The sequence below is a fragment of the Macrobrachium rosenbergii genome, chromosome 53 (genome assembly GCF_040412425.1).
Source record: "Macrobrachium rosenbergii isolate ZJJX-2024 chromosome 53, ASM4041242v1, whole genome shotgun sequence".
NCBI lineage: Eukaryota > Metazoa > Arthropoda > Malacostraca > Decapoda > Palaemonidae > Macrobrachium > Macrobrachium rosenbergii.
In genome coordinates, this window is record NC_089793.1 from 33,844,952 (window position 1) to 33,862,938 (window position 17,987).

The 17,987-nt window shown below is 33.5% G+C and overlaps 1 protein-coding gene and 1 long non-coding RNA gene across 5 annotated transcripts in view; one reads left to right on the forward strand and one right to left on the reverse strand.

The window, feature by feature from the left end:
• Positions 1 to 17,987, forward strand: part of LOC136834405 (uncharacterized) — a 533,585-nt gene that overhangs the window by 297,137 nt on the left and 218,461 nt on the right. The window contains exon 4 of the long non-coding RNA XR_010851786.1: positions 6,636 to 6,758. This is a non-coding gene — a long non-coding RNA (uncharacterized lncRNA). The remainder of the gene's footprint in view (positions 1 to 6,635; positions 6,759 to 17,987) is intronic.
• Positions 1 to 17,987, reverse strand: part of LOC136834404 (carbonic anhydrase-related protein 10-like) — a 228,452-nt gene that overhangs the window by 47,235 nt on the left and 163,230 nt on the right. For all 4 annotated transcript variants that reach the window (XR_010851785.1, XR_010851784.1, XM_067096967.1 and 1 more), the window contains exons 3-4: positions 4,185 to 4,321; positions 1,495 to 1,683 (exon numbers count right to left, since the gene is read on the reverse strand). Coding sequence is in view for 2 of the 4 variants with exons in the window: in XM_067096967.1 (XP_066953068.1) it covers positions 1,495 to 1,683; positions 4,185 to 4,321 (326 nt within the window). In the remaining 2 variants the exon portion in view is untranslated. The remainder of the gene's footprint in view (positions 1 to 1,494; positions 1,684 to 4,184; positions 4,322 to 17,987) is intronic.

Below are 17,987 nucleotides of genomic sequence, written 5' to 3' on the forward strand. Positions count from 1 at the left end.
TCTCTGCCTTGGATTCTCTCGTGTATCTCGGACATACAGAATCTCTTGCTGCGCCCTTTACTTTTTCCGAGTTTATTACAAATTTCGTTGTTACAGTATTCTGTAATTGATGTACGTTCCTTTTATTGCATCTTCTCCAGCTTTTTTACTATATCTTTTTAACTTGATTTTCTGATATGTTCCCTTCTTCCTGCATCCATATACAACACTCTATCTATTATGGTTTTTGTTACAGAAATCCATTTAGATCTAAATATATATGTGCAGTTTATATATGCATTACATACATACATACATACATATATATATATATATATGTGTATATATATGTATATATATATATATATATATATATATATATATATATATATATATATATATATATATATATATATATATATATATATATATATATATATATATATATATATATATATATATATACATACACACTTGGCTTACTGTATGAGGGATTTTATGCTAATTCTTGGTTTAATCTTAAGTAGTATGGCATAAGATGTTTTTCTGAGCTCTTGCGTTCAGCGCTGTCCATATCCTGTGAACTTGATTTTATAGACGTTTGAAGGTAGTACAGTTCTTAATACCGATATTTGTTAGTCCTTTAGTCTTATGGTCTTTTAATAGTAACTACAGTATTTTGTTCCTTAAATCATTATCAGCTAACAGTTACTACTTTACTCCTATCTATGATCATTCAAGATGTAGATGAACTATTGCCAATACTTTCTAGGAAAGGTTTTACAAAATTGTTCTATTCGAAATTTGCACTCTTTGGCATCATCGGCAAAAGAGGTAAACGAATCGTTGATCCGTTTGTAACTACTACTTGCCAGTATTTACTATCATTTTGTGGAAATTATTTTTGGTGTGAAATGTTTCGTAGGTATGTTAAGTACTGACGATATCTAATTTTTCTGTTGCACTGGAATCAGATTAAGTCGCTAATTTGTCTGTTATAGGAACAAATATTCTGTAAAATTAAGGTTAGTGGTCCAGCAAAATTATGGTGGAATGATGAATGAAATATTTTTAAATTTCGCAAGGCTTGCATTTGGGTATGTTGATAATGAGGCTTTCATGATATTTACTTTAGAATCTTGTGTTTTTAGATTCTTGACGGTCTACACAGAAATATCTGTCATATCAGTACAGTACGAAGCAAAATTGTGTATAATATTAACGCATCTATTAACTATGTTGAATTTTGAAGAATATCACTATTATTCAGACCGTGCTGACATTCATATGGGAACAAACATAAAAAGCCTATCACTGGCAAGACTTGATTTGCAGAATGTGAACAAATGAAAAAAAAAGTGACGAAAACAAGAACTAAATAAAACCATTGAACTAGAGCAGCAGAACTTAGGCAATGATTTCTAATAGTCTGCTTATTTATTTATTTATTTATTTTTTTTTATTTATCTATTTTGTTGGATTTCGAATCTTTAACGTACACATCGTAAACCTTACCTCCGCAGGAAACGCTCTGCCGTTGATTGTGTGTTCCGACCCCAGGTGGTCACCGTTACCGTACCTTAAGTGGGCCTCTGTCAGTTGATAGCGGTAGGTGAGAGGTCCTCCTGTGACGTTCAGGGGCGTTTTTCCTCCGTCAAGGCTTAGGACGACGCTGTGACCCGTATTCTCTAAAGTAGCTGACACCTGAGGGAATATATTTGGTTAACGTAGGTTGCTTGAATTATCACTGTCACTCGAGTAATTATTATTGTTACATCCATGATTGGTTGAACTATGTATAACGACTGTTAATGTGAAAAAGTTATAAAATCGGTATTATGTTAAAGTAATAACCGAGTTCAAAGCTAGGTTAGGTGAGGTTACTTTTTATTAGCTCGCCATTTTTTAAACAATATATCCCGAGACATTTTAAAAATTATTTCGTTCGCGAGTATCACTAGTGCCATTTTACCAAGCACAAATGCAGTAAAGTTATACCACGTGTAAAAATCTGGACGCAATCATTAGCCTCGTGAATAGCTTTATCTTTCCGTCAAGCTGATCAGTTATATGCACACTTGAATTGACATCACTTTATTGAAAGAACTGTGACTTTTGAACGCGTTCCAAATGGGGTTTTCTAATTTGCCATCTTACGGTCATCACGTATTGCTCGCAAGATTCATTTCGTCGTTCTGTGTTTTCAATAATTATTCTTAATGCACATATGAATAATTTTTCAATTTACATATATTGATAAATGATCGTCCATTCTTGCTCTCTCTCCGCGCAGTCATGCATTTTTAATGAAATTCCATTTTCTGACGGATATTCATAAATTATTAAAGCTTCTCTTCTGCTTGTTTGATCGCATATTAACAGCGTTGATTAAATTCCGCTTTCTTTCTGCAGGTTTACGGAATATTTGATCAGTAGCAATATTTTTTGACATCCACTTATCATATTGCCTTCAAGTTTGATTGGTGGTGGTTGTGAAGGAATGGCGCAATTAGGGCTAATGGTCTCACGAAAATGTTTCTTGGATGAGTTCCTAATCACACACAGATTTTAATTTTTAATTAAGTTCTGATTAGAAACATGCATGCACTTTATATAATATGACTTACATAGACACACACTCATATATTATATATATATATATATATATATATATATATATATATATATATACATACATACATATATATATATATATATATATATATATATATATATATATATATATATATATATATATATATATATATATATATATACATATATATTCTGTTTCACAATGGTCCCGTGGATGAAGTATATAAGAGATCCTCACGTGAAGATAAAAGGAGATACCAAGATTTTCAACTTTTATTTCAAAGTCATCTTCAGGATACACACACACACATACAGTATATATAAATAAAGGCAATGCCACGAAGGAAAGAGAAACGACGGATTGGTGCTATGCCTTTCGACTTATTGTCTTGCTAAGTAAAGGGCAATAAGTCGAAAGGCCTAGCACCACTCCGTCATTTGCCTTTCCTTCGTGGCATTGCCTTTATCTGTATATTCATAACGTTCCATATTTTCGTCATTCAGTTATACATACACACACACACACACACACACATATATATATATATATATATATATATATATATATATATATATATATATATATATATATATATATAATCACTGTGATTCATATTCAGTCAGTAAGCTACAAACGTCTTTAATTCGCTTTACCTCGGAAATAATATATTTTCATATATGTTAATATATTATTTCCGAGGTAGAGCGAATTGATATTAAAGGACGTTTTGTAGTTTACTGATTGATATATATATATATATATATATATATATATATATATATATATATATATATATATATATATATATATATATAGATATATAGGTATACTCATACACTCTTGGGTGTGTGACCTCTTGATGAGTTTCCATTTAGTTTTATGCCTAGTAAATTTCCAAGAAGCTCATACGCCACGGGCATTTCACATGTTTGTGATCACCAATCCGAGAACAATTTGCTCAACTTCACGGATTGACGACCAACGGTGTAGCAAACATGTATGGAATAAGGCACAGCATAGCAAAACATTCTTAGTATATAAGGTAATTGCTAGATTGTAGGTTCTTTGTAATTTTTATTGGCGGTATAAGGATCCTAAGTAACTCTCTTTGAATATGTTACCGGGCAATATTCATATAATGTAAAGTATTATTATTAATTGAGAGCCTTCTGCCATTTTAAGGGTGTCCTTTGACTCAAATTTCACACAAATCCATGAACACTCAGCCTACCCACTTTTAGCGTCATTTGTGGGCATTGCCTCCAAACTGCCATTCCCTTCACGCAAAAAAAAAAAAAAAACACACACACAAGAGACACATGCACACACACACACGCACTCATTCACGTATCAGTAATTGCGAAAATGTTACATAGTTACTTGTCGCGAGTCATCGCATAGACCTTCCTTTCTACTTGGGTCTGTCAATTAAATCTTTAAATGAAACTTGGCAGAATGTCTGGGTATGGAACCATGGTCTGTGATACTTTGAAGCACTTTACATATATTGCCAGGAATCGTTTCTAATTTTAAATCGTACTAATTTTGCGAATGGTGTGAATAAGTTATGGGGTTTAGGATTTTCCCTGGAAGTTATTCCATCACTTACCTTATGTTTATCGACATGTAACTGACGAAGATTAGGATCATATAGAAGTCGACCGGGGTCGATATCGATAGGAGATTGACGGCGACCTTTACTACATAATCTCCAGTCTGGGTTAATCAGTCCCCAGAATTCAGGCCCTGTCAGACAAAAATAAGAGTGAGTTTTTATTAATTGCTTAATTCATCCATTGATCAGATGTAGTTTTTAAAAATTCTGAATACTTACAGGAGAGGCAGGTTTATTTCGTGTTTTAGTGCACTTGTTAATAGTTTTGAAAGTTGAAACATTTTTCTCTTAATACTATGAAGGAAATTTTTATCCAGTGCGTTTGTATCGCGGTATAGGATTTGAAAGTTCTTTTAAGCATCTCAGTAATCTAGCATTATTATGCAATTTTATACGAAAATTGTAAATTAAATGTAACTAAAAACAGTCTGTACATAACAGTTGTTGTAACCGGACATAACTAAAGTTGGCAGTGGTATATCTGAATGTATTAAATTTTCACAAACTCTTTTGAAAAGCTCTGAAGTTGAAGTAAAATATCAGTAAACTGAGGAAAATATTTTTTAGTAAACTTCTGAGAATAAATGAGCGGTAAAGTCAACCATCAGGAATTTTTAAGAGCAAAAATTAAAGCATTAACTGTAGAAAACATTGGAAAGAGCCCATGTTTCATTTGGTTTAGTCATAGGAATCGTGAAACTGAAAATTAGAGTAGAACTTTATAGCTTGTTAGAAAAGAATATATTTAATTCTTGGCAGTTATATTCCGAAACTCGAAAGAACTTTTAAAGCAAATTTTTAAAAAATCGCAAAATAACATTTTCTAAGGAGAACTGGAGTATATAATTATAGTTTTAGGAAATGTTTCCATGGGAAGCTAAGTACCTTTTTACCTTTTCTTTTTATCCGTTGTCAATGTGTGTGTGTGTTTTTTTTTACCTGTATCCTTTTATTGAAGTATATGTCAGTTATGGTGCATCATCCTAAATCATACATTCAGTGAAATAATGAACCAGAGGATTGTTCATAATTCAAAACATTTTCGCGGCACCATTTCATCATAACCTGTGCGGATAACACAGAGTCGGTAACAAAATAAAATGACTCCATCAGAAGTACTAAAATGTCGTGAAAACATAAAACTATCATTCTAAATGTGATCGAACTGGGTGGAATCTCTTAAACCGAAACTAATCGTTCAGTGTTGTTAAAGGTTTAATAGCTTTTATAAATAAAACTATCCAAGTGAAATTCAGACTAAAAGCCACGTTATTGCAATTGAATACCGGATGACAAGGGAGGTAGCCAAACATCTGGAACATTGAGAAGGATCTTGCAAATTAAAATTAAATTGTTATATATATACAATATATGTATATATATAATGTATGTGTATCATATATATGTATATATATTATATATGAGAATGTATGTGTAAATGTATAATGTATGGATATATATATATATATATATATATATATATATATATATATATATATTATATCTTATATATATATATATATATATATATATATATATATATATATATATATATATATATATATATATATATATATATATATATATATATATATATATATATAATTTTCCATGTCTGTCGTAAAAGTTATTGAAATCACTTGGCTGACTCTCATTTCTGGACATTAATAAAACATGAGGGTTGTATCGTACTCCAGAAGATTGAAAGTTTGCATTAGCTTGAAGAAATAACCTTCATTCGGAGATCAAACAACCACTCAGTACTCATTAATGAATTAAAGTTATTTTGACTTTTTCTTTTTTTCTAGTGTATATATATATATATATATATATATATATATATATATATATACATATATATATATATATATATATATATATATATATATATATATATATATATATATATATATATATATATATATATATATATATCACACACACGTTTACAAGAATAAGAGCAAGAGAAGCCCCTTTTCCTTTGGATGCGTTTTTGTTATAACATATTAAGTTTCCTGTAGGATTTAACATGGATACTTTCAAAGCAACCTGAAAGTCTAATTTATGCATCCTATAATTATTGTACTCTGATTGTGTTAGAGGATTCTCTATCAGCTCCATATTCCAGTCAGTAAGATTTGCTCCATGTTCCAGTCAGTCAGATTTTCTTGCAAGGTTCCGTTCTAGCAGTCTATGTGTATTTCAAAGCAAGGTTCAGAACTAACACTCTGGTTCACATTTATGAAATGATGATGATTTATTCATTTACATTTGATTGTTTCAGTGGCAAAAACAATGAGAGAGAGAGAGAGAGAGAGAGAGAGAGAGAGAGAGAGAGAGAGAGAGAGAGAGAGGGAGAGAGAGAGAGAAATCTTAACTTTGCCAGTTTCCGGTTCTAATTGCATAAAGTGACAGCTGTATTTAACGTTTTATGTTCTTTTTCAGCTAGCGTGGACCTTTATGAACAATGTAAGATGAATGGTGGTGAAAGTATGCACTGGACTAGAGTAACCTCCATCTCAAAAGATGTGTCCTCCTTGTAATGAAAGTAATTATTAACAGGCAATGGTGAGTTTTTATTTCGCTTTGTACCATAGGTATTCAGATAGGATAATCAAGTAGAGATGAAATGCAAAATAACTATGAGAATAAAATATACACGTTTGTCAGTTGACAGTCAGGATAGTTTAATTATTTGTTTTGAACACTGCCGCCTTGAAAAAATTTGAAGATTGTTGATTTATATATATATATGTGTGTATATGTATATATATATATATATATATATATATATAAATTTCTGACTCACGTCGGGATCGAACCCAGGTCTCTCAGGTGGAAAGCAGGCAGTTACCCACTGGGCCATACAAGTCTAAAAGAAGTTGGAACCTGAGAGCAACTGCACCTCATGAATTACCTGGGCAAGCTTAACTGCTTGCATACCAGCGAGTTTTCCCAACTTCCCGACTCAGCAATGACCCAATGGACAACATTTCATTCGAATTATCCCTCTGGAGTGAATAAGATAGAAATCATCAACACACAATCACGTGGAACAGAAATAAATTTCGACTCACGTCGGGATCGAACCCAGGTCTCTCAGGTGGAAAGCAAGGGCAGTTACCCACTGGGCCATACAAGTCTAAAAGAAGTTGAACCTGAGAGCAACTGCATCCAAGGAATTACCTGCAAAGCTAACTGCTTGCATACCAGCGAGTTTTCCCCAACTTCCTGACTCAGCAATGACCCAATGGACAACATTTTCATTCGAATTATCCCTTCTGAGTGAATAAGATAGAAATCATCAACACACAATCACGTGTAAACAGAAATAAATTTCTGACTCACGTCGGGATCGAACCCAGGTCTCTCAGGTGGAAAGCAAGGGCGTTACCCACTGGCCAAGTCTAAAAGAAGTTGGAACCCGAGAGCAACTGCACTCCAAGTGAATTACCTGGGCAAGCTAACTGCTTGCATACCAGCGAGTTTTCTCCCCAACTTCCCGACTCAGCAATGACCCAATGGACAACATTTCATCGAATTATCCCTCTGAGTGAATAAGATAGTAAATCATCAACACAATCACGTGTGGAAACAGAAATAAATTTCTGACTCACGTCGGATCGAACCCAGGCTTCAGGTGAAAGCAAGGGCGTTACCCACTGGGCCATACAAGTCTAAAAGAAGTTGGAACCTGAGAGCAACTGCACCCAAGGAATTACCTGGGCAAGCTAACTGCTTGCATACCAGCGAGTTTTCCCAACTTCCCGACTCAGCAATGACCCAATGGACAACATTTCATTCGAATTATCCCTTCTGGAGTGAATAAGATAGAAATCATCAACACAATCACGTGTGGAACAGAAATAAATTTCTGACTCACGGGATCGAACCCAGGTCTCTCAGGTGGAAAGCAAGGGCGTTACCCACTGGGCCATACAAGTCTAAAAGAAGTTGAACCTGAGAGCAACTGCACCCAAGGAATTACCTGGGCAAGCTAACTGCTTGCATACCAGCGAGTTTTCCCCAACTCTCCTGACTCAGCAATGACCCAATGGACAACATTTCATTCGAATTATCCTTCTGGAGTGAATAAGATAGAAATCATCAACACACAATCACGCGGTGGAACAGAACAAATTTCTGACTCACGCCGTGATCGAAACCCAGGTCTCTCAGGTGGAAAAGCATATGCTACCCATCAGCCATCTGTCTAAAAGAAGTTGAACCTGAGAGCAACTGCACCCAAGGAATTACCTGGGCAAGCTAACTGCTTGCATACCAGCGAAGTTTTCCCCAACTTCCCGACCAGCAATGACCCAATGGACAACATTTCATTCGAATTATCCCTTCTGGAGTGCGAATAAGATAGAAATCATCAACACACAATCACGTGGAACAGAAATAAATTTCTGACTCACGTCGGGATCGAACCCAGGTCTCAGGTGGAAAGCAAGGGCGTTACCCACTGGGCCACAAGCAGTTGCTCTCAGGTTCCAACTTCTTTTAGACTTGTATGGCCCAGTGGTAACGCCTCCTTGCTTTCCACCCGAGAGATCTCCGTTCGATCCTGACGTGAGTCAGAAATTTATTTCGTTCCACACGTGATTGTATGTTGATGATTTCATCTTATTCACCAGAAGCGATAATTCGAATGAAATGTTGTCCATTGGGTCATTGCTGAGTCGGGAAGTTGTGAAAACTCACTGGTATGCAAGCAGTTAGCTTGCCCAGGTAATTCCTTGGTGCAGTTGCTCCTTCAGGTTCCAACTTTTAGACTTGTATGGCCCAGTGGGTAACGCCCTTGCTTTCCACCTGAGAGACCTGTCTGGATCCTGACGTGAGTCAGAATTTATTTCTGTTCCACACGTGATTGTGTGTTGATGATTTCTATATATATATATATATATATATATATATATATATATATATATATATATATATATATATATATATATATAATTTTCGGCGCCCTCCTTCATACACTTATTTACGTCAGCAGAAAAACCTTATAACATAGAGAATGAATAATTCATGAAATGCTTCAATAACATTTTATATATATCTATATATTTATATATATATATATATATAATATATATATATATATATATATATATATATTATATATATATATATATATATATATATATATATATATATATTATATGTTTGTGTGTGTACACACAGTATATATATATATATATATATATATATATATATATATATATATATATATATATATATATATATATATATATATATATATATATGTATTATATATGATTTATTATTTGTGTTTGTGTTGGTGTTTGTATGTGTATGTGTGAAGAGAAGCCAGTGTGTTCCAACTTTTTTACTACTTGATTGGTGTTCTGAATTCAGCCTGACGTACTTTCAGTAAGAGGCCGGAACAAATAAAGGCAATTACGCCCATGATTGACCATGTCGGGAGGCCTCTTGATGCTTGGGCGTGATATCGGTACCGTAAAGCAAATTACGAGAGCGTAAAGAAGCAATGAAATGCGACCAGGCAATGATTATTGGCCAAACGAAGAAGGCGTAATGGGATGTTTTGGTCTGTACTCTTCAAACTTGGAAATCAATATGAGGCAGATAAAACGAGAGGCTGAATTGTCTGGGTGTGTAACTCGTTGGGTGCTCTAACTTATGTTTGCCGTACTTCCGTAAGTAACGGAGTGGGTGATCGTGGTAATAACTATTGTCGACCTCGGGAATCGTCTCGCTTAGTTAAGTGAATATTGGCTAGAAGATTTCGGAAACCTGTTTGATGATAATGATTGGTGTATTCAATTCTGTAAGTCATGTTTTTTAATAGGATATTGATATATTCTTGAAAACAGAATGCCTGGCATTACAAAAGTATCTGAAATTTGACATAGGAAAATTTAATGGTATTGATTTTACCACAAGCGTAATCAGTGAAGAATTTTAAGCTTATCATTCTTTTAGTAGGCACTTTATACTTGATGTAATTTAAATTTAGCGGAGAAATTTCAGGATGTCCTTGACTTTATTCTGCCCTTTTTACCCTATTCCTCTTTGCTCCTCGCGTATTGATTATTGATTAGCTCAGCCTTAATTCATATTTCTGATCAGTGTTTGCTATACATTTGTAGGATACTCCGTAATGTCAACTCGAAGCTGCATCTCCAATATTTTGCCCATAATCTGTATCAGTAGAGTCTGATTTGTATGTAGATTATCGGTTATTTTATTGGCAGTGTCTGAGATTTTGCTTGTCCTAGACATGGAAAACATTACGGAAAATAGTAAAATTCTATCCACCGTTTATATATTAAATATATGGTGCACGCATTTCCATTAAGTAACAAAAACTTTTAGAAATTCCTCAGTATCACTTGCATCGTTTATCACATACATGTTTTCTATTTCACGCTCAAACTTAAATTTTTTTTATGTATATGTATATATACACATATGTATTTATATATCTCTCTGTCTACCTACCTATCTATTATCTATCTATCTATCTATCTATCTATCTATCTATCTATATATGTGTGTGTATATATATATATTTTTTATGAAGAGAGAGAGAGAGAGAGAGAGAGAGAGAGAGAGAGAGAGAGAGAGAGAGTTGCTTCGCATTTAAAGACTCCGTAATTATGTTCTTTTGTTTACTTTCAAGTCTAAGTAAATGTATTGCTTTAATTAATTGCAAATTTGATTAATATACCTACGAGTCATTACTCCTTTTTTCAAAGAATAAAATCAGTCACAAGGTAAAAGGTAAAAGTCAGCCTCTTGAAAGGTGGTTAAACTGATTTTTCATTTAATTTTTATCAGTTTTTAGCGCTACAGAGATCGATAGGGAACGCCTATCCTCATATCTATAAACCGATTTGATTTACATATTCATGGGATATTGACCAAAATGGAAATCATCTATAACTTTTGCACTTGGAAAGTTGTTCAGCTTTAATTACCTTTACTAACTTTTTATGTTTATTTTGGCTGTTTTTTTATGTTTTTCCATATGATAGTGATTATAAAATTTTGTGAAAAATGTGAGGTCTGAACATCAGTGAAAAATCATGAGAATTATAGGAAATTTGAATTAAACATATTTCGGCCTTGTTTCCCTTGACCATAATTTTAGATGGCTCATATTTTTCGCTTCCATTTGTTTTCATAGTTTTTATTGCTGACAGCTATCCCCTAACTTTGCCTCACAGATTTTTTTTTCAATTTATCATTTTTTTCTACAAAAGCCCACAGTGCAGCCTGCTGTGCATTTCAGTTTTCTCCGGATCTTCAAACCCTAACGTTGATGTTTCAGTTGTGTTGACCTAAAACTCATATATAAAACTCACATATCCATGTCAGTTCACAGTAGTCTGCTTGCAGAAATTTTCTGTACCAATTTGCAAACATTTGAGCCAGGACATACTTCTACTAAACTGTATCATCTAGTTTGATTACCTTACTTTTCATTTCTGATGAAAGATGAAGCTTGTGGAATGAGTATTGGAGACTAAGTGCATGTGAATTAGCAGTAAATTTTGATCCGTATGTGGTAATTTTTCTTCAATAATTAGAGGCGGTATTGCACATTGAATATATACGTGGAAACTTAATTCGTGAGTTGAAAGTGAATCCAGTATTGATGCAGAAGTCAGGATGATTATTATCTGAGTGTTCATTTTCAAGTTTAGTAGCACCTATATGAACAATAAATTAGGCAGTGACCTGCTTATACATTATTTACGTGTGATTTATATGTGGAACGGCTAGAAACTAGATTTTGGTGTAGATTCGAGTGGTGTTTATTGCGTTTAAATGTGTATACATGGCATACACAGTTAGGAATCGTTAGCATAAAAATTAGATGACACTTTTCCTGAAGCATCCATGTGCCGTTTCATGTTTTTAAATAAAAATTTAGTCTGTTATGATGATGAATCAAGTTGAAAATAAAACTTTAACTCCATCGTCGCTGAATCGCACTGGTTCCACTCAGGAAACTGAAGTTTTATTTGTTACGAGTTGAAGCCCTAGACTAGAACATGCTGCTGCAGCATGTAGAAGTAAATCTTTAATTGCTCTAAACTTTCCATCATCTCTTGGGATCTTGACAGGTTCCTCAGTCTGTGATGTGTAGTGGCTCCCTGATGCTGCTGCTCTAAGAGATGGGATAACACAAGGTGGAGATAAGGCTCGTCTGCCTCCTTACCGTATCTGCACTGGTTCTCTATGACCAGATTCTGCTTACAAACTTTCTCATTTAATGCGCGTCTGTTCACTTTGCTCAGATTGGTCAGTTGCTGGAACGTTCTTATGAAACTGCTTAAAAAATCTTGACTTCCTTCTAACATGGGAATACTTTCTTGATAAATTTACGTTATTTTTTCTATTCGGTAATTGCGTTCTCGTAAACGAATACAAATTATAGAGCAGTTTTATCGGTACCTTACGTTCGATCGCTCGTACTTTTTTTAGACTTTCCATACATTGTTTATGTGGAATCTTTTGTTGTGACTAAAGCAACATTCACTTTTTTTTTTATTTATAAAGGCCGGATAGTAAATAACGATTAGTCTGATTTATATCTATTTCATGAAAGTTGTATCCTTGAACTCTTTCTTTTGTAGGACCCGCATATTTTAATCAGTGCCTAAGAATTCGTGTATTATATTATTTACCATTTTGCTGGATTACATTCAACCATCCTGTGAGCTAAGGTTGTCAGAACATTACATAGATCAACTGAAGTAATAGATTTTTGCAGAGAAAGTTTAGGCTCCTTTGTGGTTTTGTTGATAATATTTCAAAATAAAGCACATGCAAACACACCTGGAGTTTGCAAATTTTCTATAACTCAGTGCGAAAAGAAAATATAGCATCGTGGCCCTGCATACTTGAAAAGAATTTGAATTCAAGTTCGTAGCCATTGCAAATAGTCGTAAGGATTTCAGTGCTTACTTCTCCAATCTCTGCTAACCTGAGTTTTTACTAGGAAAGTGATATATGCCATTCCTAGATTGCTCAGGGAAACATTTAGTAAAATGCCTATTACACACACACACACACACACACACACACATATATATATATATATATATATATATATATGTATATATATGAAAATATAAAAAAAAATTATAAAAATACATACATACTATACATACGTACACACAAATACACATGCACACACATATATACACGTGTGTGAATTTGTGTATGTATGTGTATGTTTGTTAAAAATTTTCTACATTCTTTTTGATACATTTATATACATGTATATATATAATATATATATATATAAATATATAATATATATATATATATATATATATATATATATATATATATATATATATATATATATATATATATATATATATATTATAATATATATATTGTATGTATATATACACAGGCACATCAACAACTTCAATGAGCTTTTGTATTTGGGAGTGTACCCGTATGAATAATCAGTGAGTAGTGAAAACTTGAAATCCCTATGAAATATTAAGAATTGTTCTTGCCCTTTTTTTATTTTATTTTTTGTCTGTTGCTGTCCAATGTTCCCTTTTGTTAAAGGTCACTGGTTACAAAGACCCCAGGAAAGAGTATAGAATACAATTGGAAATGTGTCAGTAAGCAGAAATTTTTTATTTCAATTGTTGTGGTTTGGTGGAATGCATTCGTTTCAAATGGCCTTAAAGAAACTTCCATCCTACGAATAAGCCTTATTGCTAGTTACATAACAAATAAACGTCGTCTGCAGGTCTTTAGTAGGTATGTTCCCTTAAGCATGCATTTATAAAAGCGTCTGTCTTTTCTCACGCATGTATATTCATCTTATTCTCTCTCTCTCTCTGTACACACACATACACACAAATATATATATATGTGTATATATACATATACTTATATGTATATGTATGTGTTTTATATATATATATATATATATATATATATATATATATATATATATATATATATATATATATATATTAAATATATCACAGAAGGTATCTAAATATTATAAGTAAACGAAGTTGTGTATGTTTCGAATTTGTAAAAATGCCGAAGAAATCTGGGCCTTTTTTCAGTGGATGAATTGTATCAATAATAAATTATTCCTACATTTTTTCCCGAATCGTATGTTGTGATCTTAAAATATTTCCCCTTTCCCAACTTTTTTAACCATAACATTTTAAAAATTTCATCCTAAAAATTTGCACTTGGGTTTCAGCTTTTAGTGTTGTAAAATTTCCGTTTGGGTGTTGATTTTTTATTCCCTTTTTCATTTGCATTTTTGAATATCTGATTAATTTTAGTTATTTTACTTCTGTCTGTTTCTATTTTTCAGTATCTATACTGCCGATTTTAATTTTGTCTTTCATTTCCTCTGTAATTTTATCGACCTTCATTGTTGTCCTGTAAGCTTTTCTGTGTCAGGACTTTTTTTTCCATTCCTACAAAATTATTCATGTAGCGACTAAATTTTTTTATTGCCCAGTGAGATGAATAATATTAGCTTAAGTTTTTTAACCGAAAACTGAAACTTATACCATAAAAGCGCTCTCTCTCTCTCTCTCTCTCTCTCTCTCTCTCTCTCTCTCTCTCTCTCTCTCTCTCAAAAAAGCACTCGTGTATCTCACCAAGATTTACATATTCAAGCAGCTTGGTTTTGAGATTATAGATGAATGTCAGAATTTGATAGTAATAAGTCAATTTTCCATAAGATTACAGGTGCATGTTATGCACAAAAGGAAAATCATAAAAATGTACAGTATTAAACAAAACCGTGAAATCTCGAGCTTGAATAATAGAAAAAATCTCATACATTCTGCATGTGACACAGTAAAACTTTTATTCACTGCTTGCCCTTTAATACGGAATGAACACATCATCTTTATGTCGTATAAATAAGTTCTGTCACAGCACCATAGCTGGGTATTTCGTCAGAGTAACAATGGGAGGGGCCTTTGATTGGCAGAGTCTTCACAGGTGATGTACTCCAAAAAATAGGTTTATGCTTAATCTAATTTAATTTCTTGATCTGATCCAATGCCAAGGGAAAGTACCCTTGCTCTATGATTATTGTGTAATGGATGATTCGTCATTTTTATAATAGCTTGTTATTGTTATGAAGTAGAGGCCGGAGGGTGCCTTAATTAAGAGACTTTAAGGTCAACTATTATTCGGAAGATCAGGGCGATTTCCACCAAGGAAGGAATATTTAATGGGCTGTGTTTCAGTGACGTAATAGTCGTGCCTCCTGACCAAAGTCGATTTTTGCATATTATGCACGCACATGTACCAAGAGAACTTGAAGATTTTTGGATGAATTATCATCACTGTTTTATTCCTGTCTTCTGAGGCTTACATTTTTGTGTACTTGTGAAGTAATACTATCGGGAAACAAATTTCAGGGAACAAATTTTTATAAAGTCAGTAGAAGGACAGTAGTCGTAAATGAATGAATTGCTCCTAATGGCATAATAATAAATGACCAAACTTCTTTCCAAGAAGTAATAAAATGCGTAATGAAAACGAAATGTACACGATAAGTATTGATCAATGAAATGCACTAATGTTAACATAGCTTGATTTATGTTCATTTGGATTTTATACGTGGAAAATGATTTCGATATGACTCATGATTATGTTTGAAATATTATGTATGTATTTCCTAATATGCTTATAATTATTAATGATTGTTACATGAGCTTTTCATCTAGAAAAACACGTGCTTACCTAAAAAAAACTCATCCATCATAGATAAGTAAAAATTTACCTTCGAATAAGCATTCTCCATAGGGGATAGTGCCGTCAGTGAACCTCATGCGGTGCACTGTAGGCATTACTTAAGGTTATTTGCAGCTTCACCGGGGCCTTTAGCTGCATCCCCTTTCATTCCTTTTATTGTACTTCCGTTCATATTCTCTTACTTCCATCTTACCTTCCACCCTCTCCTAACAGTTGATTCACAGTGCAGCGGCGAGGTTTTCCTCATATTACACCTCTCAAACCTTTTCACTGTCAATTTCTGCTTTAGTGTTGAATGACCCCATAGGTCCCAGCGCTTGGCCTTTGGCATAAAGTCTGTATCGTATTCTATTCGATTTGTATAATCTTCAGAATACCAGTCAGATTAATTTCTCACAATGGTCTTTGCGTACTTTTGCTCGTTACCTTCAAGAGTTTTTGCTCGAACCAGACTATTGTTAATAATAGTATCTTGACAATGTTGACATATATATGGTTTGATTTACGCGTCTGTCTTATCATTTTTTCTTGTCGAGAAGGTTTTACCTTTTGGAATTTTAAAATTGTTGACTCAGCTGTATATATGTGTCAGTAACTCAGAATAGTTGCAGAAGACTTCCTTTTCTTTACAGAATCACATTATGATTAATATAATCTTTTCTTTTTCAAAATAATAGGTTATTAATTGGAAAATAAAATGGTTGCATTCTCATTTGTGATATGCCATATAAATCTAATTTTTTTCAAATTAAAGATTGTTATATGTATGTATGTATATATATATATATATATATATATATATATATATATATATATATATATATATATATATATATAAATATATATAAATGGTTATATGTATGTGTGTGTGCGTATGTTCGAGCATAACTCTGAAATGCATTGAGCAATCTCAACCAAACTTGGTATACATATGACTTACTATCTGGGAAAGAATACTGTGGGTGTAAGACATCATTAGCGCCAAAGAGGGTTGGGGTGGGAAGTGGGTGACATGTAAAAATAATAAAAAACGACAGATATTAGTGTCTAATCCATAGTTTTCGAGGTTGCTGGGATGAATAGTGACACTCCCGATGCCCTTTAAGTCCAAGTTCAGCCCTGATAGGAAAGGGGGGATGAGAAGGGGTGACATGTAAAAATAACCGAAAACGACAGATATTAGTATCTAATCCATAGTTTCCGAGGTCGCTGAGGAGAATAGTGACACTCCCGATGCCCTTCAAGTCCAAGTTCAGCCCTGATATGAAAGGGGGTGAGAAGGGGTGGGAAGTAGGTGCCATGTAAAAATAACCAAAAACAGCAGATATTAGTGTCTAATCCATAGATTTTGAGGTTGCTAAGATGAATAGTGACACTCCCGATGCCATTAAGTCCAAGTTCAGCCCTGATGGGAAGGGGGTTGAGAAGGGGTGGGAAAGGGGTAATGTAAAAACAACCGAAAACGACAGAATTTAGTGACTATTCCATAGTTTTCAAGGTTGCTGAGATGAATAGTGACACTCCCAGTGCCTTTTAAGTCCAAGTTCAGAACTGATAGGAATGGGGGTTGGTGAGGAGGGGTGAAATATAGTTTCAAAAATGCTGGGCAATGTGATTGAAGCAATATCTTAACAAAAAAGTGAGAGGAAGTGAGAGAGGAAGTAGAGGGGTGTTGAGAGGAGAAAGAGGGAAAGAGAGAGAGCTTATCGGGTTGTCATTCAGAGTTTTCCTGAGCAGTGCTGGGTTGGTCAACTAGTATGTGTGTGTATATATATATATATATATATATATATATATATATATATATATATATATATATATATATATATATATATATATATATACATACATACATGCATACATACATACATACACACATACATACACACATCACACACACACACAAATATACCTTCTTGATGTTCAGAACCGTATATTTTACTTTGATCGAGAAGTTGCAATGAGCTCCATTAAGATAACCTTTCGGCTGGGGTAATAAAATAGCCGAAGAGTTCTTGATTTATATGGCTT